This window comes from Xenopus laevis, chromosome 9_10L, assembly GCF_017654675.1.
Source record: "Xenopus laevis strain J_2021 chromosome 9_10L, Xenopus_laevis_v10.1, whole genome shotgun sequence".
Taxonomy (NCBI): Eukaryota; Metazoa; Chordata; class Amphibia; order Anura; family Pipidae; genus Xenopus; species Xenopus laevis.
Genome location: NC_054387.1, coordinates 60,980,872 through 61,007,312, shown reverse-complemented (window position 1 = coordinate 61,007,312; position 26,441 = coordinate 60,980,872). Strand labels below are relative to the sequence as shown.

General features: G+C 42.4%; 1 protein-coding gene across 2 annotated transcripts in view; it reads right to left on the bottom strand.

Moving 5' to 3' along the window:
• The window catches only part of myo10.2.S (myosin 10, gene 2 S homeolog), a 49,589-nt gene extending 30,899 nt beyond the window's left edge, over window positions 1-18,690 (bottom strand). Inside the window, 2 exon segments of one of the 2 annotated variants that reach the window (NM_001092950.1) lie at window positions 4,018-4,116; window positions 18,286-18,690. In NM_001092950.1, coding sequence (NP_001086419.1) covers window positions 4,018-4,116; window positions 18,286-18,306 — 120 coding nt within the window. In that variant the 5' untranslated portion in view covers window positions 18,307-18,690. 2 annotated transcript variants of the gene reach the window in all.
• Between the last annotated feature and the right edge of the window lie 7,751 nt (window positions 18,691-26,441).

Sequence of the window (26,441 nt, the reverse complement as noted above, 5' to 3'; positions counted from 1 at the left end):
CTTAATGAAGTAGAAAGGTGTCCCTTCCCCAGCGACTTCCTCAAGAAAACTCATTATCTTACTGTATTTTCTCCAGAAGCGTCAGATCCTTCTCTCACATTGCAGTGACCTACAAATCCTCTTGAGGCAGCAGCTCAGATATGATGGATTTCTACACAACTCTTATAACCAGTCTCCAGCTAACAGTGTCAGCTCTTCTACAGCCTGGAACCCAATGTGTGCTACAGCCTCAGTAAAGCACGTTCTGTAAATTCCCATGAGCCTCACTGAACTGAATGTCTTTATATTCTAAATTCAGTTGCTCAACTCTAGTGAAAATGTATTAAAATGTATAAATGCAAATATACAGAGAAGTAATGTTCTGGACACGCTATACGTTGTGCCAGCATACTGCACTGAGTATTATAAACCCTATACAGAAAATTATATATACTGTAGTAGCAATAATGTTTATAAATTGTGTTATAACTCTGAGTGAAAAGAGGACAGAGGCTGATTCTAAGGGTTTTACCAAAATGCTGGGAATAACCCCCTGTTCCATTGTCCTTTAGGATGGAGAGTGAAAGGGCCAAGAGGCCCAGCTAGGGATTGTGGGTATGCAAATGACAAACTGTATCACTGGTCACTTAGATCCCATCATAATAATTCTCTGTGCTGCAGTTCAACTCTCACTATTGACCCTTATATCAGAAACCCCCCATCTGCAAGTGAAACTATTAAAGGGGATCTCTAAAGGGGAATTGAAAACTTGAACATAAAAATAAAAGTCATCTGCTTTTTTAAATCACCTGGAACCAGACATACTTTCAAAGGGGGGAAATCACCTAAGAATTTATTTTTAGGATGCTTCAGACAGATTTTAAGAATAATAAAAATATACTTTTGTATCTTATTAACAGGCTCAGACAGATATTCAAAATAGGCTCTGGCACTTCAAATACAGGTATGAGACCGGTTATCCACAATGATCTGGACCTGGGGGTTTCCAGTTAAGGGGTCTTTCATTAAATTGGATTACAATACCTTAAGTCTACTAAAAATAATTTAAACAGTAAATAAACCCAATAGGATTGTTTTTCCTCCAATCAGGATACATTATATCTTAGTTGGGATCAAGTACAAGATACTTTTTTATTACTACAGAGTAAAAGGAAATAGTTTTTAAAAATGAGAATTATTTGATTAAAATGGAGTCTATAGGACATGGCCTTCCAGTAATTCTAGGCTTTCTGAATAATGGGTTTCTGGATAACGGATCCCCATAGCTGTACTTAGATACCCAAAGAGCCCACCACCAACCCACTAAATAGTGATTGCCTGTCTCATTTTACAGAAGTCTCCCTGGCATTTGCCAGAATCCTCAGATTGACAGTCCAGGCCTGCTTTTCAACTACTATAAGTAAATGCCAAAGGCCTACTTAAATCCCAGTCCAGGCCTGCAGGGGAACCAGAATCTGGACTCATGCCAGATTTATGGGCCACCTATCACTACTATAATGAGGGGATATTGTACACACACAGTGATTCCTGGGAATTGTTATTATAGCTAGGGGTAGAACTACACGGACAACTTCTATGCGTTTTTGGCAGATCCGACGCGCTATGCGTAATTTCGGATGCGATGGAGAATAAGGTAAGCAATAGCAATGTCGGATGGTGTCGCAGCGTTCATCTGACACTACAGTTCTGTCGGATGAAAGCTGCAACACCATTGGATCCGCCGAAAACACATAGAAGTCGTCTGTGTAGTTCTATCCTAGGGGACAGAACTACAAGGGTTTTCCAGATAAAGGGTCTTTCTGTAATTTGGATCACCATACATAGTCTACTAAAAAAAAAGTACAGTTGAAATAAACCTAATAGGATTGTTTTGCATGCAATAAGGATTAATTATATCTTAGTTGGGATAAAATATAAGGTACTGCTTGATTATTACGCAGAAAAGGAAATCATTTTTAAAATTCTGAATTATTTAATAAAAATGGTATCTATGGGAGTTGGCCATTCTGTAATTTGGAGCATTCTGGATAAAGGGTGTCTGGATAATAAAGCCTATACCTGTACCTATACCCTAATGAAATGTGAAATGAACACTTGTTTCATGCACGTCAGACTTCTTGTCTGTATATCTGTGCAAAGACTCATGCTAAAAGAAATTTTTTCATGAAGGATCAGCAATTATATTTTAGTGAATTTTAACAGCCAGAGACAGAGGTGAGTCACAGCACACTCCCTCTGCTAGTAAAATCTGTATAACATCTGGGTGCCCTTTTTTATGAGCACAGTTTGGATGTTGGGAAAAGATGCCAGACTCATTCATCATCATTTCCCCCACCTACTACCTTGAACAGTTGGCACTACCTGTCTGCTGTGGGGAGCATAACAAAATGGGTTACACCATTTTTGGGACAGTTCTTTTTCTGATATATTTTTTCTATTTGTAAGCACCAAATAGTGTTTTTTTTCTCATTGTATGCACCAAGAGGGCAATTCTATATAATGATCTTCCCTCAGAGATAGCTGAGCTAATAAATTGTTCCTATTGACCGCATCGTGCAGGATCAACATTAAATCACCTCTTATTGAACAAATGGGATTCACTGATCAACCCTGCATGATTCAAAAGAGCAAAGCAGGCAGTAATCCTTCCGATACTTTCCCCTTATCTCTGTCCCTATATATTGGTTACCTATCTAGTGCGACCGATCCCTATTTTTGTACAGGAAATGAGAGCAGAGCAGGCAGTAACCCTTCCAACACTTTCTCTATGTCCCTATAGATTAGGTAACTATCTAATGTTACCAATCCTTTTTTATATGGAAAGATATAAAAGTGGAGCAGGCAATAACCCTTCCCTGTGTTCCCCTTGTCTCTGCCCCTCTTCATGTAGAAAGAAACTGTCTGAACAGACAGCAAAACCACTACAGCTGCATTATGGGTCTCATCATATCTTTATCACTGCATCCTGTTATCTGATAACTGAAACATCCTTTCCATTATCCCAGGGCTTTGGGCAAGACTTGCACAACTAGGGAGGCGTTGCCAATTGTACGCTCACCCATCTGAATTTTCAGGGACAGGCTCTCTGTGGGGGTCTAAGTGAGTAAAGATTCTTTAGCACGAAACGATTCTTTAGCACGAAACGGGTCAGAATGTGGAATGTAAAGAATCCCTTAGCTAAACATATTCCCCATCTGTAAGCAGCTGCTGGGCTGCCAGGCACAGTTTGTGCAATGTCATCCACAGAACAGCAGGGTCCATCGTCAGGAATGACAGGGTATATGCACAGGCCTTGCATTTGTTGTTCAACTGCAACTCTCACTATTCACCTAAAGCTCCCAGCAATCTCGGCTGGCATGCCGCAGCTCAATTTACATTATTTACAAGATATTAAAGGCAGGAAGTCAAACAGACATCATCATATACATTAATGCATCTCCCAATAGTATTAGCGAGTAACCTTGTAATACTATCAGATCTGGGGGGGGTTAGAAGGGCTGGTGAATAATAAGGCAATTAGATTTCATTATCTGCTTTCTATCACATTGGCATGCTGTTAGAAGGGCTGTGGGAATACACCGGTATTTATAAATCACTGGTAAAGCTGCAGTCAAACACAGTGGAATTCCCAGGGCTCCTACATTAACTGTAACATGAAGTTATTTATAATCACTCCTGCTGCACCTTAAAAGGATTTCATGGGAGCAAAAGAAAACGGCCTATGGAGCACAGTTTTGCTGAATGAAAAAAAAATTACTTTTTGAGTGACTTCCCCTGATGCTGCTACTTAATAAAAGCCATTTTTTTGATTATTTATTTCTCTAAAAGTTACTGTATGTGATGTCAGCAGTGCTGTCATACTATGATGGCAGAACCAGAATTATGGCCCATGGGTGCTGCACTTCTCAGGGTCCCACTGAGCCTTTAATAAATTCTCCTCAGCATTTAATCTGTATCAATCCACATCTAGCATCTTGCATTTTATACTATTGGTTTAATAATACATAATGCACTTACCTGGCCGTAGTCACTGTTAAACAAGACATCTCCGTCGCTGCTGGAGGTCACTGTTGCGGGGAGCAGAGTTTGTTTCTCCACCAGCCACACGCGACTCCCCTAAAACAGGACGGGGCAAAAAGTCAGATTGATGGGGCTTAATTATCAATACAGTGTAAAAGCTATAAAGTTATTGCATCTGCCCCACTAACTTCTGATTCAGGTCATACCACCAGAAACATTGACTGCCAGGAAACTGAATCAAAGTGAGTTTTGCCCATGATACAGCCCAGCTACTCCCCTTGGAGTTGATAAATAAAGGAGACTGTTGAAAAATCAGGGAAAAACAAGTTTGTGGCACGCCCAGAAATGCAGAAATTATGTCACAGCAGGTCTCGGTTAGAAAGATCCCGACTGCTACTATAGACACCACCTCTCCCTACTATTAGGGTTGCCACCTTTTCTGGAAAAAAATACAGACTTTCCTATATATTTATCTTTTTTCCCTATTAATAACATTGGGATCAACCATCATTTTTACCGGCCAGGTGGCAACCCTACCTACGTACTATACCTGCTATCCCACAACTACAGTCCTTCTCCCTTCTCAGAGGCTATTACCCCCACTGCTACTATAGGCACCATCTCTCCCTACTATGCCTGCTATCCCACAGCCACAGTCCCTTCCCAGAGACTATTATCCCACTGTTACTATAGACACCATCTCTCCCTACTATACCTGCTATCCCACAGCCACAGTCCCTTCCCAGAGACTATTATCCCACTGTTACTATAGGCACCATCTCTCCCTACTATACCTGCTATCCCACAGTCACAGTCCCTTCCCAGAGACTAATATGCCGGGTGCCCACTTCTATTATAGACACCATCTCTCCCTACTTTACCTGCTATCTCACAGTCACAGTCCCTTCCCAGAGCCTGTAGAGAGTAAAGGAATCTGCGCTCAGCCAAATAGCACTTTATAAGTGAATGCTTCAATCTCCTTAAAAAGATGTACCAACCATCCAAAATTGCCAACCTTTCAATGAGAAGGAGGAGAGCACTCAAACGCAGATTAACTGCTTGTGATTAGTATTTATTAGTATTTATTCAGACTGTTAGACAGTGTCTAACAGTCTGAATATATACTAATCACAAGCAGTTTGAGTGCTCCCCTGCCTTCCTAGAGACTATTATCCCACTGCTACTATAGGCACCATCTCTGCCTACTATACCTGCTATCCTACAGCCAAATTCCCTTCCCAGACATTATTATCCCACTGCTACTATAGGCACCATCTCTCCCTACTATACCTGCTATCCCACAGCAACAGTCCCTTCCCAGAGACTATTATCCCCACTGTTACTATAGGCACCATCTCTCCCTACTATACTGTATGTGCTATCATAGCCACAGTCCTTTCCCAGATGCTGTTATTTCCACTGCTACTATATATATATATATATATATCTGTGTTTAATACAGTTACACTATATAAATATTCAATGTGTAAATGTTCCAACATGTAACAGTTGAATCTGAAATAACAAAGGAATATTAACCATTGTACCATTCCATCTTGCAGTATCCGCTTGTTATTGTGCCTTTACTGAACATCTTCCCATTCCAAAAGCACATTCCTGCATACCATTCCCATTTCTCCTTGCTCATTACATCAAGCACAGATGGTACAAGGTGAGCTTCTGTCCCTTTAAATAGGGTGGCAGACTTGGGGGGGGGGAGCTAATCAAGCAGAAGCAGTGCCTTGAGCAAGGGACCCTGACAGCAGGAGGTAGCAGGGACATGACATGCTGTGAGAGCAGAAAGCAGGTAACCAGACTGAGCGGAAGCTGGACAGCAGGGGATACACCGAGGACAGCGGATCAAATTAGCAACGTGCGATTCCATTATCCATTGTCTGAGCATTTTAACATTCAGCAGTAAATAGCCCTAAGTCAATAATTAGTCTTCTTGCATTACTGAGATATAAAGAGAAGGTTTAATCCCTCCTTGTCTAGAACAGATTCTGTTCAGTCTTTAGTAGTGATTAAAGGACCAGGCTTAATAATCAAATCAGCCTGTAAAGGGAGATACCATATTCCCCTGTACTAAGCACAATCGAGCAGGAACTGCCTTCTAGGTTTGCCCATAAACTGTACAGAGAGATAAAAAAAAAACTATACCAGCCATAAAGAATTGAATCAGGTGTCACTTACCCATTGTGAACATTCTTACCAGAGTATGTCTGTTAATGGCATAACTGTGGGGATCTCCTTGTGGTTTTATCTGCATGTTAAAGTAATGATAGTGCAGAGGTCTTAGTGACAGAGTCCACATGCTGACCAGTGGAGTTGAGAAAAAAAATCAAGTTTCATTGGCTGCAAGGTTGTCAGTCAACTGTCAGTCAGTGCCAAGAGATGGGCTATGGGCTATAACAAATGACAGTACCAACAAATCTGCACTGCGAGACACAGGAGACATATCAGAATGATCAGCACAAACTGGGCAAAAAGGGTATCTCACCAGTGTTAAGATTAAATAGAAAAATATTGATTTCTTTCCCCACCAGTCAATTTCAGTGTAAAACTGCAGTGAGTGATTGCTCTGCTGGCCAGTCACTATCTTCCATGCAATTCAGCATTCTATAGGGCATCTCAAAGAAGATGGTAAAAGCACATATTCCCCACTACACAAATAAATTGCAATTTTATATAGCGTACGGACACTATTTTCTCTCCTAATATCTCTTCAACTCCCAGCACACCTTGACAACCTTTGGCTGGGAGTTGTAGCTCACCAACAACTGGAGAGATGTAATTTGCATATCATAGGCCATCACTGTGATTAAGGGGGGTCATGGGAGGCATTAAGATAGATTGGGGGGGGGATGTTACCAACGTTGTCCAAAATGTTTTCCAATGTATATGTATAAAACTAAAATAATTTTTGTAACATATTGGCAAAAGGTACAAGAACATAATAAAGAGGTCCAGAACCATCAAGTTACCCCACTGCCATTACCTCAGGTATCAGCGAGTTTGCAAATCTGGGGAAGTATTAACTTCCAAAATTAAGTCACTCTCTTGTACACAACTGCTCATTTTTCTAAATTTTTTTCCAGAGAGACGGATTGAAGTTGCAGAACTGGAGGTCACGTTGTATCCAGGATGGTTTTATGTGTAATTCCTGTACATAGGTACCCACCACCCATTGAGGGTAGAGAAATTAACAGTTGCAGTACAGCATCAAGAGGGTTAAGTGTTACGCATACAAAGAGCTTTCTTTAAGTTGAGTACATGTAACTGCTACTTCCCTGGAACTCTGCATAACAACAACTGCACTCAAGAACACTGTTGTAGAAGTCATCAGTGTAACCCATAATCAATTAATCATATTGCCTGCAGGCAGCTCAATTGTGCTTATAACTTCAATACAGGTGTAGTCTCTGGGAAGGGACTGGCTAAAAGATAGACTACAAAGAGTGGTGGTAAATGGAACATTTTCTAATTGGACCAGTGTTGTTAGTGGAGTACCGCAGGGCTTGCTTTTCACCTTGTTCATTAATGACCTGGAGGTGGGCATTGAAAGTACTGTTTCTATTTTTGCAGATGATACTAAATTGTGCAGAACTATAGGTTCCATGCAGGATGCTGCCACTTTGCAGAGTGATTTAAGAGGGATATAAATGAGCTGGAGAGAGTGCAGAGACTAAGTGCAACTAAATTGGTTAGAGGGATGGAAGACTTAAATTATGAGGGGAGACTGTCAAGGATGGGGTTGTTTTCTCTGTAAAAAAGGCGCTTGCGAGGGGACATGATTACACTTTACAAATACATTAGAGGACATTATAGACAAATAGCAGCGGACCTTTTTACCCATAAAGTGGATCACCGTACCAGAGGCCACCCCTTTAGATTAGAAGAAAAGAACTTTCATTTGAAGCAACGTAGGGGGTTCTTTACAGTCAGGACAGTGAGGTTGTGGAATGCACTGCCGGGTGATGTTGTGATGGCTGATTCAGTTAATGCCTTTAAGAATGGCTTGGATGATTTTTTGGACAGACATAATATCAAAGGCTATTGTGATACTAAACTCTATAGATAGTATAGGTATGGGTATATAGAATTTAATTAAAAGTAGGGAGGGGTGTGTGTATGGATGCTGGGTTTTCATTTGGAGGGGTTGAACTTGATGGACTGTCTTCTTTCAACCCAATTTAACTATGTAACTACTGTATGTAACTATAGTAAAAGTAGGATAATAGTCTCTGGGAAGGGACTGTGGGATAGCAGGTATAGTAGGGAGAGTTTGTGCTTATAGTAGCCGCAGGATAATAGCCTCTGGGATGTGACTGTGCCTATGGGATAGCAGGTATACTCGGGATAGATGGTGCCTATAGGAGCAGTGGGATAATAGGCTCTGGGAAGGGACTGGGGTTGTGGGACATACACAGTGTTGTCATGACTTGTCCCTTGATTCCCTGCTGGTAACAACTATATAGAACAGAGTTGCTGCATATTTAGTTATATTATTAGATCCATCCATGATGCCAGCAATGAACCATCTTATTCAGTGAGCTATTGGTTTCTCTGCCCATACCATTTTCTCCATGACTGGATACAGAGATCAGAGAATATCATTCTAACAGATCTTGTTGTCAGCAAAGCGGCTGTGACTAATTGTAGCTAAAAGGCTCGGACACAGGAGCTGCAACTGTGATTTCCTTTTGGAGGAATATGAGATCATAGAAGCCAATAGACAACAGCAGAATTTTAGTGAAACTTTCAAATTCCAGGTGTCTTCAGTATGGCGACTTTGTAACTATGAGTAAGGGCAGGACTCGATGATGCGTTTTGACCCGACATGTCGCAATGCGACTAAACACATGCGACGTGTCGGATGTTTTACTGAAAACGGAAGTGAAGGAGAAATTGCATGTTACAACTACATCGGTCCGACTGTCGGATGAAATCGCTGTGATTTCATCCGCCAGTTTTCCATTTTCAGTAAAACATCCGTCACGTTGCATGCGTTTAGTCGCATTGCGACGTGTCGGGTCAAAACGCATCATCGGGTCCTGCCCTTATACTACCAATCACCTGCAAGTGTTGCTGCACACTTTAAAGGTTTATATTAAAGAGAGTTATAAACCTCAAATAAATTCAAAGTAAATTTGCGTATGTGCAGCTCCAGTCTCCTGCCTGTATGTATCAACTATACAGAGAATTAATGTACATATGTCAAATACTCATTCTGTACTATTCACACACAGGAAAGAAATACCTTTGGTTTTATAACACATCAACGCTCCAATCTTGCTAATACAATCAACACCTAACTTAATGACATCATTGTGGATTATGATAAACAGATTATGCTGATTGGAGCAACATTCCAGAGGATATATAGTGAAGCAAGATCCTATGTACAAGTTATTCTGAATTGAGAAAGCCAGTTGGATGACTGGTGAAATGTCTTCAAGAAAAACACAGTAAGTCCAGTTGATTTGACTTATTTATTTATATATATATATATATATATATCTATCTATCTATCATGACCTGGATGAATGAGAATCTTCACAAACATATTATTATTATTATTATTATTATAAAGGTATATTTCACCTCAGTCTAGGGAGCATATGCTATTGAAGGGCACTTGTCAGGCTTATTGATCATTGTAGAAACATCCCATAGGGCTAAACACGCTATTACATGACACAAGAGCCACACAGCAAGACTGCAGCACATATCAGATTTAGGCTGGAAACTTGTCCTCGGTTGCAGTTTAGTGACCTCACTACACAAGGTCGAATAAAACATACCAAGGTTTTCCCTGCCACTGCCAGCAATGTCTGTACTTGCTTTACGAGTAAGGGAGTAGACTGCTAATATACACGTGCTTCCCCAATGTCCTGACCCCTACTATACAAACCATCCATACTTCCTCCCACAGACTCAGCAAGATAGCCTGATGTTCAAACCCCCCCCAGCTCTGCATTCCAGAAAAGCTACAGGCTTCCCCAGAGCCCAGCCATTCCAAATTCCAGTTGCCAGCGGAGTACCTGGGAATCCCATCAGCACCACTAAGTCTCTCTGTAACAGAAATCTGATATTCTTTACCCACAGGGATGGCATTAAGTGGGGCAGAACCCCAGGCAGAAAGAATCAGCAGAGCAGTGACTGCAATTAGTACTATGGTAATAGATTGTACAGGCAGAGAGTGGTGAAAGAGGAAGAAGTTACAGCAGAGTATTACTAGGAGTAGTTAGTACTGGGCAGTCAGTGGGGAATGAGGAAGCATTTACAGGAGAGAATTATTAGGAGTAGTTAGTACAGGGCAGTCAGTGGGGAATGAGGAAGATGTCACAGCAGAGAACTACTAAGAGTAGTTAGTACAGGGCAGTAAATGCCAAATGAAGAAGCAGTTGCAGCAGAGTATTACTAGGAGTAGTTAGAACAGGGAAGCGAGTAGGGAATGAGGAAGCATTCACAGCAGAGAATTATTAGGAGTAGCTAGTACAGCGCAGTCAGTGGGGAATGAAGCAATCACAGCAGGGCACTACTAGGAGTAGCTGGTACCAGTCCATGGGGGTAGAATAAGGAAGCAGCCATATGAGTACATTACTTGAAGTAGTTAATACAGGGCAGTGGTTGGGGAATGAGTAAGCAGTCATATCAGATCATATTTAGGATTGCTTGGTACAGAATAGTGAGTAGGCAATGAGGAATAAGACACAACAGCACAATCCCAGGAGTAGCGAGTACAGGGCAGCAGGGCAGAATAAGGAAGCAGTCACAGCAGCACAATCCCAGAAGTAGTTGGTACAGGGCAGCAGGTGCAGAAAGCAGAAGCAGCACAGGAAAGGGAGTGGAGAGGATACAGCCATACAAGATTAGAAACAAGTTTTTGCACAAAAACAACATGTGTGCCGATACCCAGAAATGATCTGATCCCAGTGTGTGTCTTTTTGTTCAGACATCTGGTAGATTCAGAAGTTCCACACTGTATAACACAATGTACAATCATATCTGTACAATTTATCCCCAACCATTGAGAAAATGAACTAAAATTTAAAAAAAATAAAAAAGTCATTGTAAGCATTAACATTGTGTTTAGTTTGGGGACATAAGTAGGCAGTAGCTGCCAGTTAATAACATTGATAAAGAGGTGCCAACACATAATTCTCGGTCAGCAGACTATCACCAGGGCTGCATTGTCACATGGGTCAAATCTTACTGATGTCACACAGGTTTGGAGACCTAATTTCAGGCAGAGCCACATTTGTCTCCATTCCTGGTCAGCCCTTACCCTGTACAAATAAATTGACATGGCATTTCCAGTACCACATGTATCAATGGAGCTGGAAAAGCACTGGCTCGCTGCGATGCATTTAAAATGGGAATGTAACGTTGGCGCAATGTAGACTCTAATTAGCCAAACACTAGTTAATCCAAACTGTTACTCTTGGTTATAAAGGGAATTCTGGGAGTTGTAGTCCAGCAAGAGCTGGCGTGCTGCAAGTTAAATAGCTCAGGGGCAGGGACGCTAAAGGCAGAAAGATTTTCACAAGACAGGTCTGGGATATGGACGTCTCCTTGTTGCCCAAACAGCAATGAATAAAATATGAGGAGAATAGCTGGAATCTGCTAATGGAATTGAGAGCCTGGGGGAGGGGGAGATGAGAAAAGTGGGGAAATTCATGTTCCCTGAGGGAACTAGAGATGAATGTCCCTGGGGGAGAGAGCAGCAATGTCCGCCCATTAACTCTTTCCCCTCCATTTAGCAGCCTAGTGGGGAAAGAAAATTGACACTGGTTGATGAGGCGGGCAGATTTATGAGGGGGAGGGGTGATGATGTTTTTGTGCAAACCAGAACATCTGAATAACAGGGTAAAGTGGCATAAAGAGACAGGAAAACAAAGGCCAAGTTGTACCAACTGCACTTGGAATCCTTCCATAAAGACCCAGATCGGGTGCTGTTACTTCAACCATTCTATGAATGCAAAATGTGCCATTGCCAGCATGATGTGGTCCAGTGGCCTGGGGATGACAGTACTTTTTTCAAAGGTTGATCTGGCGATACAACCATATTGCCACAGCTAGAGATTAGGAGGGTAAGTTGCCAGGTGTGTCTCCGGGGGAGGGGCATCATTAGTTACCTTCTAGCAAGCTCTATCCAATATCATTTCTATTATGTGATCACTATCTCAAATAACGTGGCTGGTATGCCCATAGTTGGATCATACAGACAATAGGACCTCAGGCACCTTGAAATATCAGCCAGTCTATGTATCAGTCACACTTCACGAGGAGTTTAGTCTGGAACTATATTTGGACGAGTATTGCCCCAATGTTTCTATATATCTGTAACCTTGTAACCTATGTTAAGGGGGCCCAGCCTGAAAGCCAGGTAAAGTGAGATTTGGGGTGAGTGTTAATTTGTGCCCAGGGTACCCCTGGATCTATAGCAGGGTGATTACATTGTCATTTACCTGCTCTATCTTCAGTGTTCTTTATTCACATGGATTATTTACATGGCCACAAAGGTCCACTATCAATCGTTAGAGTTTATTTTGCCAGCTTTACCCACTGCAACCTGTGAGAGTAGGGATACCAAGAACAGATTGGCATAATACAGATTAATTGTGCAGGTAGATTTTTTAACTTTTTTAATTATGGGGTTCTTCCTACTATCTCTGTGCACTGGTATGTTGAACTACTGCATGAACTGACACAGATTCCAGTGGCAATTGATCGAAATATTTCCAGCCCCCAATGTGCCCAAAGGTTAAACTCATTTGTGTTGGGAAAGCACTAGCCCCTCTCTGCTCTACTGGTTCTGACTCTTTGAACAAAAGCTTGAAAGGTTTTTTGGGAATTGGAGCTTCCAGACTCTGGAGAGAGCTACCTTTGACCAAAATATTTCAAGTACCAGAACCAGCAGTGCAGCAAATATAAACAGCCAAACACTGCTGTCAAAAGCAATTACAATTAAGAGTAACTATACAACCAGTGATAACGTTTTATGAATGTATATTGGGAAGTTATTTACAGCAATGTTTTCAGTAAAGGGGTTAAAAAAAAAGCCCTTAGTGGGATGCTTAATGAATGAAAGCCCCCCTTCCCTTTTCAAAAAATTCCAAATATTTGGCTATTTGAACTCCAAGGGGGTAACTGGCTACTGATCTGGCGGAGAAGTGATAAAGTTGACTCACAAAGCACAGGAAAACCAGTGACAGCAGCTGACTCAGGAATGCGGCTGGGTATTTGTTTAGAATGACTGCATGATGGTATAATGGGCTCCAGCCCAAACTTTGGAAGGGATGCGTCACCTCATCAGAACACCAGGGGTATTGACTTGGCCGAAAATAGAAGGTCGTACACTGCAGGAGGGCCTGACTGCAATAATACACAGAGTTTAGAGGCAGCTGTTCTGTGTGTGTGTGTGGAGGGGGTGATAACATATCTTGGACACCCCCAGTTTGCCATAGGGTAGCCCAAGAAGAATGTCCAACAACTCTTGGCAGAGCTATCTTTTTTAAAGGGTGTGCAAGCAGAGCAGCAGTTATATGCATTGCCAAACTGATGTATACATTTTATAATAATGAAGAAGTTATTGTAAAAACAAGTAACTGCTGGATTATGTGCATAGGGACTGCACAGAGATGAGATAAATAATCATGGGGACCAATACTGCTATTTCAACTGGACTCCCCCCCCCCAGACAGTGGAGAGGCATGTTCCTTAAGCAAAATGGCCAGGGGGTGACACAGTTAAAGGGAGACTAAATGGTGGGATAGTGTAAAATCAGAGGGTGTCATGTGAAATAAGAGAGAGGATGGTGGCTATGTGCGGACCCAGCAAGGGGGGGGGTGCAAGCAAGCAGACGGGGTGTCAGGCCAAGTAGTATTGCGGCCCAAGGCTCTGCCTGACTGTACTGTCTCCTGTACCTTTTGATGGCTCTAACAGTGGGACAGTGTGTATTGTAAAGCAAAATAAATAACCCTACTGCAATATAAGTTCAGATTAATGAAAATTAGTCTGCTGTATCACCCTAAATACAAAGTAGATTAATATCAGTTGAAGCTTGTTGTTGATGGAGCATCACAGCCTCTGATAAAGTACCAGTTGGAGAGAAACATTAGAGGAGAGAAAGCTTAAATGAATTGTGACTTTAACAGTAAATACCCCTGCTGTTGTACAAAAAACCCCCATCTCAGTTACTATATATATATATGCTCTTTTTTACCTCTGGGCTCAGAGGATCTGACAATATTCTTTATATTAATACAGCTCATAACTTGATGCCATTATCTCTGCCTCCTGTCCCGGCTCTTTGTACCAATGACAATTGCCTTTTCTGTCACTATTATAAACTGAAGCTTATTATTAGCCCAAGACCAACAAAAAGGTTTTACATGTTCTGCCGGATATAAAGAATGAAGCTAGTCGCCAGACGCGGAATAAGGTTTAATTAATTCCCTGCGCCTTCTGATAGCAACAGCCAGAAACAAAAGTGCTGCCTTCCAGGGGAGCTCTCAATTCATTCCCAGCCATTAGGGAATACTGTCAGGAACAAGGAGAACAAACAGGAATAAGTGTGGGAGCGGAACGTTATTCCGCAGTCAGTAGGGAGCACAGAGTCACAGCCAGATAATAGGATCAGTGCCGGATCCTGGAACAGAGAACAGGTTGCACCCTCACTGCAGGCAAGATCTGAACCCAGCACTCAGGTTTCTTATCCCATTGGCCAAAGTTCCTTTATCTTTGTTGGTACTCATGGCCCTGTCCATCTCTCACTGGAATGCCTGTCTCTCATTCTCTTGTTATTACTGTTAATCTGTAAAGCACCAATGGGAGAGTGTAATAACAGTGCACAGATTAAATCTAAGAAACTGAGGAAGGAAAAGAGCATTTCCCTGTATAAAAGACAGCCTTTTGCCTTTATATGGACACAGAATCCCTCAGTGATGTTGAATATCCTTATAATATACAGTAGGGGGTACATTATCCCTTAAAATACACGAGTGATGCTTTGAGTTCCCTGTATAACTCAGCATGCATCCTTGTACCTATATATGGTCACAGAGCCCCTCGGTGACTTCTAATATCCTTATGGTTTACAGAAGGGGGTACAGTAACCCTGTATAAATTATAAAACAAGCATTTTCTGTTTGGACTATACTGCACATGTAAGATTCAGCCATTTTTATTTTTTACCTGAAGGGGAGCACCAGCCAGTGTAAAAAAAACCCCAAAAAAACAGAAAATACTGCCATGCATGTTTAAGTTTGGAATATGGCTGGCATGTTGGCACAATGGCTAGCACTTCTGCCTTCAAGCGCTGGGGTTCAGAGTATCATTCAGAAGTGGGAGAGGAGTGTGTATGTTCCCATTGTGTATGTGAAGATTTTATACAGGTTCTCCGGTTTCCTCCAACACTCCAAATTCATAAAGGCAGGTTAATTGGCTCCTAATAAAACTGACCCTAGTATGTGGGACTGCAATAGGGACCTTAGATTGTAAGCTCCACTGGTGCAGGAACATGTTGGAAAATAAATGCAGAGAAACCTTGATTTTACATCCCATGATTTTAAGTTCTCCCTCGTTTTACATCTTTTTATTGTGGTCCCACCTATACAGTAAATATGATTTTACACCATTTTTCTGGCAACCTAAAAAAAGAGAAAAGGGGGGTTTTACTATGTCGTTTTTTTCCTTGTCTGTTTATAGGGAGGGGTTTTCATTTATAATAACCTCTTCCATGTCTGGAACCTGTCATTTCATATGGCAACCATGATGTTCAAGTTGCTGCGTAATGAAAACTCCCAGAATCCCTTTCTCTGCTGGTAGTGGTGGGGGATGGAACATCAGGCATTGTAGTTTCTCTAGACCTGCAGGTTGCTTATTATCCCTGTACAATATCAAGGCTAAACAGGAGCTGTTACAATCTGATCTTCAATCAGCTTCCAGCTAAGGAGTATAATGTTTCAGCCTATAAAAGCTTTCACATTTGTACATCTGTGCCTCTCTCATAGATCAATTTGTCCTTTAAAGTTACTGTGCCTTTAAAGAGGTTTGTTTGCTTTAAACAGCTGTCATCACTCTGACACTTTCCCATGCCTTTTAAATACCATGCACCCTATGGGCAATAGGCGTCATGTGGGTTATATATATATATATATATATATATATATATATATATATATATATATATATATATATATATATATATATATATATATCCCACTTATACTGTATTTATATAGGGCAGACATATTCCCTAGCGCTGTGTAGAGATTCTACCTTGTTCCCATCAGTCTCTTCCCCAGCGGAGCTTACAATCTAAGGTCCCTGTCACACATGTACACTAGGGTCAGTTTTAGGGTAGGACTACACGGACGTTTTCAGCGCATTCCGACGCGCTGCGACAAATCGCATGCGACGGAAATAAGGTGAGAGATAGAAATGTCTGATGAAATTGCAGGGTTGATTCGAAACGACTGTCGGATGCAGACGCAGCACGCTACGTCTGCATCCGACAGTCGTGACGCATCGGATCAACGCTACAACTTCATCCGACATTTCTATCTTTTACCTTATTTCCGTCACATGCGATATGTGGCATGCGTTTTGTCGCAGCGTGTCGGATCGCCCCGTAAACGTCCGTGTAGTCCTACACTTATCAGGAGCCAATAATGCTACCTGCCGGCATGTTTTATATATAGCACAATTAGGGTTGCCACCTGACTTGTATTTTACTGGCCTGGCCAGTAAAAATAATGGCTGATCCCAATGTTATTAAAAGGGAAAAAAGATAATTATATAAGAAGGCCGGTATTTTTTCCAGAAAAGGTGGCAACTCTAAGCACAATTAATGAAGGATTGATATAAAACTAAGATTCTTCTTATCATCTCATTTATTTTGGAGATTACGCTCATGCTCACTGATGGTGCTACAAGCAGTTGTCCTCTTGTACTTACTAACATACAGTATACAGCATGCACAGTAACAGATATAATATTTTACACACGTGCATCTGACATAGCATTACAGCATCCTGTGACCATAAATGGAGAGGAAGGAAACCCCCAAACACATATTAGTGGCCTCTAGGGACCCTCTGTGCTGCTGTATTATAAAGGCACCTGAGCAAACACAGAAGTTCCCTGTACCCACCCTGGGGTCATATTTGGCAACAGATGCATGTTTGGGCAGCCCCTCTCTTTATCACTTTAACTTGCAATAGACATTGAGGTCCAGTCACTCAAAGCTGAAGGTTGGGAAAGTTTCATAACTTGCTTCATTATTGCAATAGCAGAATTTCACCTTTTTTTTTTTGTTCCCCAGGGGACAGCGAGAGGAAATGCTCTGCCCCATTACTTCAGGAAAGCCTCTTGCCCAAGAGACAGCACAGTGTGACTTGCAGGATTGCATGAGGCTGAAATCCCCATAACTGGGGCAACATTGGAACATCCGCACTGCCATGTTCTTTATGTGACCTCTCCAGCATGCGGTGGGTGTGGTGCAGCATCCCCCCATCCTCTCTACCACCACACCCACCCATCCCGTACTCACCCAGCTGCCTGAACCCTCTGTCTTTCTTCCTTTCATCAATTATATAGCACAGGCACATTACACATCAATTTACATGTCTGTAAATTGGACTGCTTCCTGCCCCAAAAGAGCTTACAATCTAACCTCCCTAGAAGAAACACAGAAGCCAATTATCCTATTAGTATTATCTTTGTACTGTGGAAGGAAACCCACACAAACACAAGAGTAATATACAAACTTCATGCAAACAGATGCAAATCCCAGTTATCTTATATGAAGAAATATGCTTAGTTGGCAAGGAAAATGTTAAATGTAGAGCTAGAGTAGAGGGAACCTATCCTATCTGAGCACCAGATTTAGGCAGATAGAAAGTAAATAAGCTCTGATGTGCCTCACCAACATGTTTATGGTGTCACTATAACTGTAAGTAGGGAATGGGCTGCAATTGAAATATATGTGTATACTAAGGCAGGAATACTGGCTCAACCTATTGTTCATTTACGGTTTTCAGGGAGCTGTACGAGCTGGGGATCTTTAAACTCGATGATAAATTATAGAGTTCCACATTTTGCCCCAGGGTCTCCCCACTAAAGGCAACCCTGGTTCTATCAGTGCAGTGCATTGTGGGTTTTTGGGCAGTACAGAAGCCTTGTCCCTAGAGATGGTACTGGCACTGCAGCACACTAACAGCAGTCTGATTTCATCTCAACTCCACTTACACTTACCTCTGTGAAATATTCCTCCATGTCTCCCTCTGCTCAGCCAGTATATAATCCAGGACTCTCTGTATTAGACAGATAGATATAAGAACAGGGATTTATAGCTCCCAGATCCACTCTCTCCCAAAGTTCAGATAGAGGACGAAGGTGTAAATACTCCTCTCTAAGAGTCAGCGAGGAGACAAAACAGTAGGAAGGAGTTAAATGGCATCAAGGGGCCAATGCAGCCTGGGAAATCCACAAAGTTGATTGGAATATTCCCCTCTCAGCCCTGCAGAATATCCATGAGACACAAGGGCCACAATGGTGGGAAGAGTCTTGGAATGTAAGAGCCCATTAGCACCCAAATCCTGATGCTGCTGCAGCCTCACCGTTACTGAAGAGCGTGAGCCAGTGCTACAATGTGTCAGCTGTGAATCCTGCTCTCAGCCAGTCCTTTGTTCTCACTTGGTCAGATTACTGGGGAGACATCACCTTCAGCCAGACTGGACACCCCACCTTCCTGGGCTTCCTTAGCATATCCCCCCTATCACATCCAATGTTAGCTCCTGTCTCCTGTGATTCAGTGACCAGGGCTTTAACTGAACTCAGCTGCACCCAGACAGCCCCTCCCACAAAGAGGCGGTCCTTGCTCAGGGACACTCCCCCTATACAGACAGACCTTCTGCCTCATGGCAAAGCAAGAAGCAAATGAGCAGCCAATTCATTCAATAATGTACTTTAAAGGGGAAGTTACCTGAATATTAAATATTTATATTTTAAAGATGGAAATAATTTAAGAAGTCTTAAACATTGGAGTTTATTTTCTGTTGTTTTTCAGTTATATGCTATTGTATTTTGACACTTAACTGGTTGCAGGGATCACTAAGCAGATTATCTGAAATGATAGTTTTACTTATGTATAGTTTGCCTTTGTGAGGGGTCTTGTATTTTTCTTTGTTCTCTATTGGGCAACATATTTCTATCCAGCTACACACAGATACTATACTAAACTATACAGATGTAAAATGGGGACAGTCAGTGTTCCTAAACCTGCTGCTATTCTGCTGTTGTTTAACTATAACTCTCATAATCAGTGGGTGGGTTACAGTTGCACAACAACAGCATGAAGGCTGCAAGCAACCTGTCCCCCCACCCCCATACATCCTAATTTCTACCTCTCTGTGTAAATGTCACAGAATTAAATCTTAACCGCACAACATGACAATTTGAATAAAAATCATTTGTTTTGAAGCACTGTGGCCCCCTGCTGGCCCAATAACAAAGTCGGCATTTAGGATTTTTAATGTCACCGAACAAAAGCGCCATCAATATTTAATTGCTGTGTGTGCACTGACTGTGTCATCACTATTGGCAGATTGGGATTTGTTCCTACCTAGGAATGCATGCAGTATCAGGGAGAAGGAAGGGTGCCTTAAATGGAGAAAATGCTGAGACATTTAGCAGAAGTGTGTGTGTGTGGGGGGGGGGTAACATTTTATTTATGTATTTTGTTTCATTATTAAATCTTCAATTAGCTAAGTCCATAGTAAAACAAGTGCTTTGTCACAACTACCACGTGTTTTGCAGCACAGTTCCTTCCCAGAGACTATTATCCCCTCTGCTACTATAGGCACCATCTCTCCCTACTATACCTGCTATCCCAAAGTCACAGTCCCTTCCCAGAAACTATAATACCCACTGCTACTATAGGCACCCTCTCTCCCTACTATACATGCTATCCCACAGTTCCTTCCCAGAGGCTATTATACTCACTGCTACTATAGGCACAATCTCTTCCAACTATACCTGCTATCTTACAGCCACAGTCCCTTCCCCGGGGACTATTATCCCACTTCTACTATAGGCACCATCTCTCCTTACTACTGTATATCTCACAGCCCCAGTTCCTTCCCAGAGACAATTATCCCACTCAGGGCTGTTCCTTCCATGAGGCAAGTTGAGAACCTTGCCTCAGGCTCCAGTGAGTGGCCAGTAACAAGGCACTTACAGAACTAGTAGTTCCTAGGCTTGGGCCATGCATCCCCCCCCCACCTCTTGTAACTTTAAGCGGCAAATTTCTGGTTTGTAATACAACTCTGCTAGTACAGAGAATGCTATATCACTCATTGCACTAGAGATGTGGCCCCCTTTTGACCTGCTCAGACACTGAAGTAATAAGCATGGATCGGAGGGGGGCATCAGGGCTGCTACCTCGGGTTCCAGCACTCCCTGGTTTGCCCCTGTCTCTGCTACTATATTATACCTGCTTTCCCACAGCGACAGTCCCTTCCCAGAGACTATTATGCCCACCAGAGCCAGGCCGGCTAGATGCCATAGGCAACCTGGCTGGAGAACTCTGGCCAGAATCCACAGATTGCCAGTCAGGGCCTGACTGCCACAGTCCCTTCCCATAGACACCATCTCTTCCTACTATACCTGCTATCCCACATCCACAGTCACTTCCCAGAGACTATTATCCCCACTGCTACTATAGGTACCATCTCTCCCTACTATACCTGCTATCCCATAGGCACAGTCCCTTCCCAGAGACTATTATCCCACTGCTACTATAGTCACCATCTCTCCCTACTATACCTGCTATCCCACAGCCACAGTCCCTTCCCAGAAACTGTTATCCCACTGCTACTATAGACACCATCTCTCCCTACTATACCTGCTATCCCACATCCACAGTCCCTTCCCAGAGACTATTATCCCACTGCTACTATAGGCACCATCTCTCCCTACTATACCTGCTACCCCACAGCCACAGACCCCTTCCAGACATAGGTTGCTTATATAATTATAGTTGTTGTTTCTGACTCTACAGTCAAAGGGTGAACAGGTGGTGCATTACTGAACTTTCCCGCACTCTTCTTATCTATATTAGGAAAACATGGAACCTGAAGGATATAGTATCACCTTATCTCTCACATAAGGCAAATCAGGCATCCCTCCTGCTAAAAAACAACAAAGAAAAAAAAAGAGGGGCTGAACTGCTGCGCCTGTGTGCCACCCCCAAGGAGAGTTCTATGTTGGACATACACAAGCTAGAGATAAAATGCAGAGGGACAGATAATATGATGTAACTTATCGGGACAAAGCAGGGTGCCAGAGGGGCTTGTCTCCCCCGAACACATACTGATCCCTTTTGTGCATGTGAGAATAAGAAATAGGATTAGTGTAATCCAATACTGCCCTCTGTCACTTCCCATTCTCTCATCTCTGCTCAACACCCAGGGGCATTTGTGGAGGGAAGTGGGGGGCTATTGGGCAGAGGCAGATGTGCCTGTTACTTTGAACCTATAAGTAAATTTGGCTATGTAAGGAAGTTGTGAGTTTATTAACACTCAGTATCCCAGTGTGGCTTGTGATGGCTCCACTCCCCATTCCCCTAATAATTAGCTCTAAATTATAACAACGGCCATAACATTTAGTGGCTTTAGGCAGCTGTTTAGAGCATAATTATCCCCCAGGCTAAAATCAGTTTGTCTTGGGATTTAACCTCTTCAGATCCAACTTTCATTATCTGACAGTTGTTTCCAAGTTTCTCAGATGTAAAAGGGTTAAAGGGACAAAATGATAAATATAAAGTCTTTGTTCAAGAAAATAATGTATGCTATTTAGTAGTGGTCTGTAGAATGGCTAATTTTTGGCAACTTTTCAATTGATATTCAGTGTTTACTTTTTATTGTTTTTCTCTTCTGGCACTTTCCAGCTTTCTAATGGGGGGTCACTAGAAAAACAAAAAACAAAAAACTATTGCTCTGTGAGGCTAAAAACATTTTTTTATTGTAACCTTTTATCACTTATGTAGGCCCTCTCCTATTTTTATTCCATTCTTTCATTCAAAACACTGCCTGGTTACAAGGGTATAACAGGGCATTCTCTCACAGTGGCACATTTCCTATCTGATACCCATTGTAAGCAGCAGTCCTGCCCTGCTTTATGGTTGAGATTCTAGCTATCTGAATAACAAACAGCTCACTAATTTGTAGAAGTACATATATATGAAAGAGCAGCTTCAGTAATGACACGTCAGACACCTGCATGTTCCTTGTCCCTTACCCCATACCTTGGCTACAATACCAATATCCGTACATGGGTTATTTGCTGGCTGATATCAGATGATGGTTGACTCATTATTCTTGCAATGAGATGCAGGCACCCTGACAGCAGTTATACACAACAATAAATCAATTGTCCAACTAGGAAAGGCCTGGGATTAAAGCCTTACAGAGACACCTAATGAAATTACATCCTGCCCCAAGAGCTTATTGTGAGCCCCTGTCTCAGCCAAATGCACCTGCCCCCTCCCAGTAGCCCCCTCCTACTTCTTTTCCCCATTTCACTAATGCATCCTGTGATGTTAGAGGAGCCCCATGGGACACGCTCCAGCCACACGTGTCTCACCCTGAGAGCTCTGTCTTCTCTGTAACAATGTAATAATAAATCATGGAGCACCGTTGTCTGTGCATCCTTCAAACATAAAGCACACAGGGAGTTTGCCAGTGCAGGGCTCTTTCACGTTGCTATCTATTTGAAGTGTGGATCCACAGTGCACAGACAGTGTTGATCACAATATAGTGCCACAGACAAATATGTATCTTTGTGCCATAACCAGGGGGTTCATACCTACCTTCTCTGTATATTTGTATTCCTACATATGGGTGGAAGGTGCCATATTGTTTCCCTTAAACAGTCAGTTTAATGGTATAGTTTAATGTGTGCCCAGAACATTCCTATTTTCATTAATACACAAGGGTAGGAGCTGTCATATAGTTTCCCTTAAACAGCACATATATTTTGCATTAGAATGCCATTAAATACAGAAAGCACATGTTATCTGAGTGTTGGGCTAAGCATTGAGTAGTACACTCTGTACAGTGATCTTCTTGGCCCGTAGATATATAGTATTAGATACAGGGAGCCATTATTCTGCCCCAAACAAAACATTTTGCCTCCAGTGATAATAAACAAGGGAGCTGTGTTTTTGCTGATCCATGACGGAAAGTGAGTTGAGGCTGAGTGTGCTCAGACATCCCAGTGTTGTACATAATGGCCGCATTGTGCTGTATTGTGCTGCTTCCCTGTCTTCTGCCTCGTGACGAGCCGCCAGTCTGTGTGTAAGAGCCCCATAAAGTCATTATCACTTCTCAGCAGTGATGCAGTGGGGGATTCTCCATAACCCGTCACATCTGACTAAGAATCCAATTACAGCAACAAACTCCATCCCCTGTGCCTCGCTCCTCTCCTTCCGGCTGCTCTCACTTTCATCTCAGTTTCTTCCTTTAATATGTAAATATATATATTTTCATGGGAGACCATGGCCTTATATAACACCTGTCTCAATTGTCCAAAAATGCTAGGGCTGCCAATGCCATAGCAATGAGAGATCAGACTTTGCTCTGCCTGAAGCCAATGAACAGTTATGGTGATAACAAGGGTTAAGTGTCAGTGATTCCCACTGGTCTCCCCAATGAAACCAACATAGCTACTTCCTTTTGGCATCTCATTCTTGACTTAAGTTACTTCATATTGGTACAAATCTTTTGTAAATTGATCAGTGCTGAAGTAGAAAACGTTTCATTCACTTTGTACTAATGAAGGTGTTGAGGCCTTGTTAATGATTGTAGATTTTGATTCTGACACGGTCGGACTGGCCCTGGGTTACCGGGAAAAAACTTGGTGGGCCCCAGACCTAGTGAGCCCCGTTGCAGCTTCCTTAGTTCTTTTAGGTTTTTGTGGGCCCAGGCAGGGCTGCTGTCTCAAGGCAGTGCCGGGCCCACCGGGTTTTTTCCCGGTGTTCCACTATAAATATACTATAAAACATAAATAATGAAAACCAATTGAAAGTTGCTTATAATTAGCAATTATATAACATATTAACAGTAACTTAAAGTTGAGCCGCCCCTAAAAATAGCACATATCCCGCCCACTCGACATCAACGTTAAAAGACCACACAGACATTAGCGCTAAAAAAGGTAACCCCCCCACACAAGTTATAAAAAGCTATTGGGGACCAGGGCCCCCCTATAAGTTAGAAAAAAACATTGGTGCCATGGCCCCCCATAAAAGTTTTTTTAAAAAACATTGGTGCCAGGGCCCCCTTACAAGTTAAAGAAAATAGGGGCCACAAAGAATATTTTCTAAAAAAAACATTGGTGGCAGGGGCCTATAGAGTATTAAAATAATACATTGGTGGCCAGGGGATTAAAAAAAACACACACACACACATTGGTGGTCAGAGGAATTGAACTTGTGGCTTCAGGACTTCAACTTCGCCTCCTTTCATGACTTTGGGTTTTTTCGCCGCTACAGGACTTAAATTTTGGCTGTTTTCGTGACTTTGGCTATTTTCGTGGCTTTGGGTCTTTTCTCCGATTAGGGACTTATGGGTGTTCTGTTTTATGACACTTCCCCATTTCAGCTGTTCGGGACTTCGGAAGGAGGCGGCACAGCTTTGTCGCTGTCAATGTTCAGCACAGCCGGGCCCCCCTTCAGGCCCAGTACACTTGTACCCCTTGTGCCCCCCTGATGTCGGTCTTGGGCCTGCATGCAGTTAGTTATACATCAATTGGGAGTCCACATCTGATCTCTATCTAATTAAGCCCAAGGGACTCGCCCCAGTTCTCAGGCAATCGAATTCAAAAATTCCTTTAGCCAAAGATAACTGTCCCAAGGCTTTTCTCAGTAAAAAATTTTTCTTTATTTAAATTAACATTAAAAATTCAGATACAAACTCACCCCACCAGGCCCACCTTACGCGTTTCACACCTTTCGGCGCTTAGTCATAGGTGTAGTTAAACACATTCTAGTGTCCCGATGACCTGGCTGTGAATATTATAGCAGAGCACAAGTGTCAGAGGGAGGGGAAATGCCAAGAAGTACAGAAAACACAGAGGGCAAGGGGAAGTTTAAAAAAAGCCAAAGAGGACATTACAAATGAGAAACCGTAAGAACGGTGCATACAATGAGAACGTTTATAGTAAAGCAGGAGGATGATAAAGAAGAGATAATGAAGGCAGAAGGCAAGGGACTGAAAAAATAGATAATCAGAGGAATGAGGAGCAAAGGGTTAAATATATAAATACATGAGATGAGGAGGATGGAACAAATATATAGAATGTGAGAAGGTTGCTGCAGTTTATATGTACTTCTGTCAATAGCAGAAGAGGCGATTAGTCACCAGGCGACAAAGGGCAGGGGCACACGGGCAGATTCAGGGAGATTTAGTCCCTGGCAACTAATCGCCTCTTCTGCGGGGCGACAATCTCCCCGAACTGCCTTCCCTCTGCCTTCCGCCTGCTATAATGAGAAGACGCCTGTGCCAATGCACTCGCGACACATTGGGTATCGAAGCACCGCGAGTGCTTTGGCGCAGGCGTTTTCTTATTATAGCAGGCAGAAGGCAGGGAGAAGGCAGTTCAGGGAGATTTCACCCCTCAGAAGAGGCGATTATTCACCAGACGACTAAATCTTCCCATATCTGCCCGTGTGCCCCTGCCCTAACTTAAAAAGCAGATAAAAGATTATCCCAAAAAGAAGAGAGTGAAATCATGTGACTGTGACACCAAATGGAACACTGATCCCATCCTGACTGCTGTTCTAGATCTGTCCTAGATGCGCCGATTCTAGACAAGCCTTGGGGAGCTGCTGGAATACATGTTTCTTTATTCTATAAGTAATAATGTAAGCAGTGGTGTAGCAAGCAGTTGCAGCTTCCCCCAGCAAAGAAAATTAGTAAGGGCCCAGGAGTAGGAACCAGCCCTGTTCCTACCACCAAACATCCTTGCGCAAGAGCTTGTGAGTTGCAACATGTGCGCATTCGCTTTTTAAATACAAAAGTCCTGCAGAGGGGGGATTTATGTGCAGCAGACCCGACTGCCAGGGCTCTGTCCTCTGTGCCCCCCAACAACTGCAGGGTCTATTGTCTCTATAGTTACGCCACTGAATGCAAGAGTTCAGACCTAGTATAACTGAGAATTGCATATTCAGGGCAATTCTGGCAGTTGTTCCTTGGCAACTTCCTAGTGAGGTTGGAACCCACTCCATCTGGCACTTTAAAGATCAGAGAGTCTGGTTGTATGCAAAAGAATAACAATCTTAGTAAGCTGAGAAACACATTAAATAACTAGTCAAGTAAGGGGAAATCCTATATGATTCCAATGGTGTCATT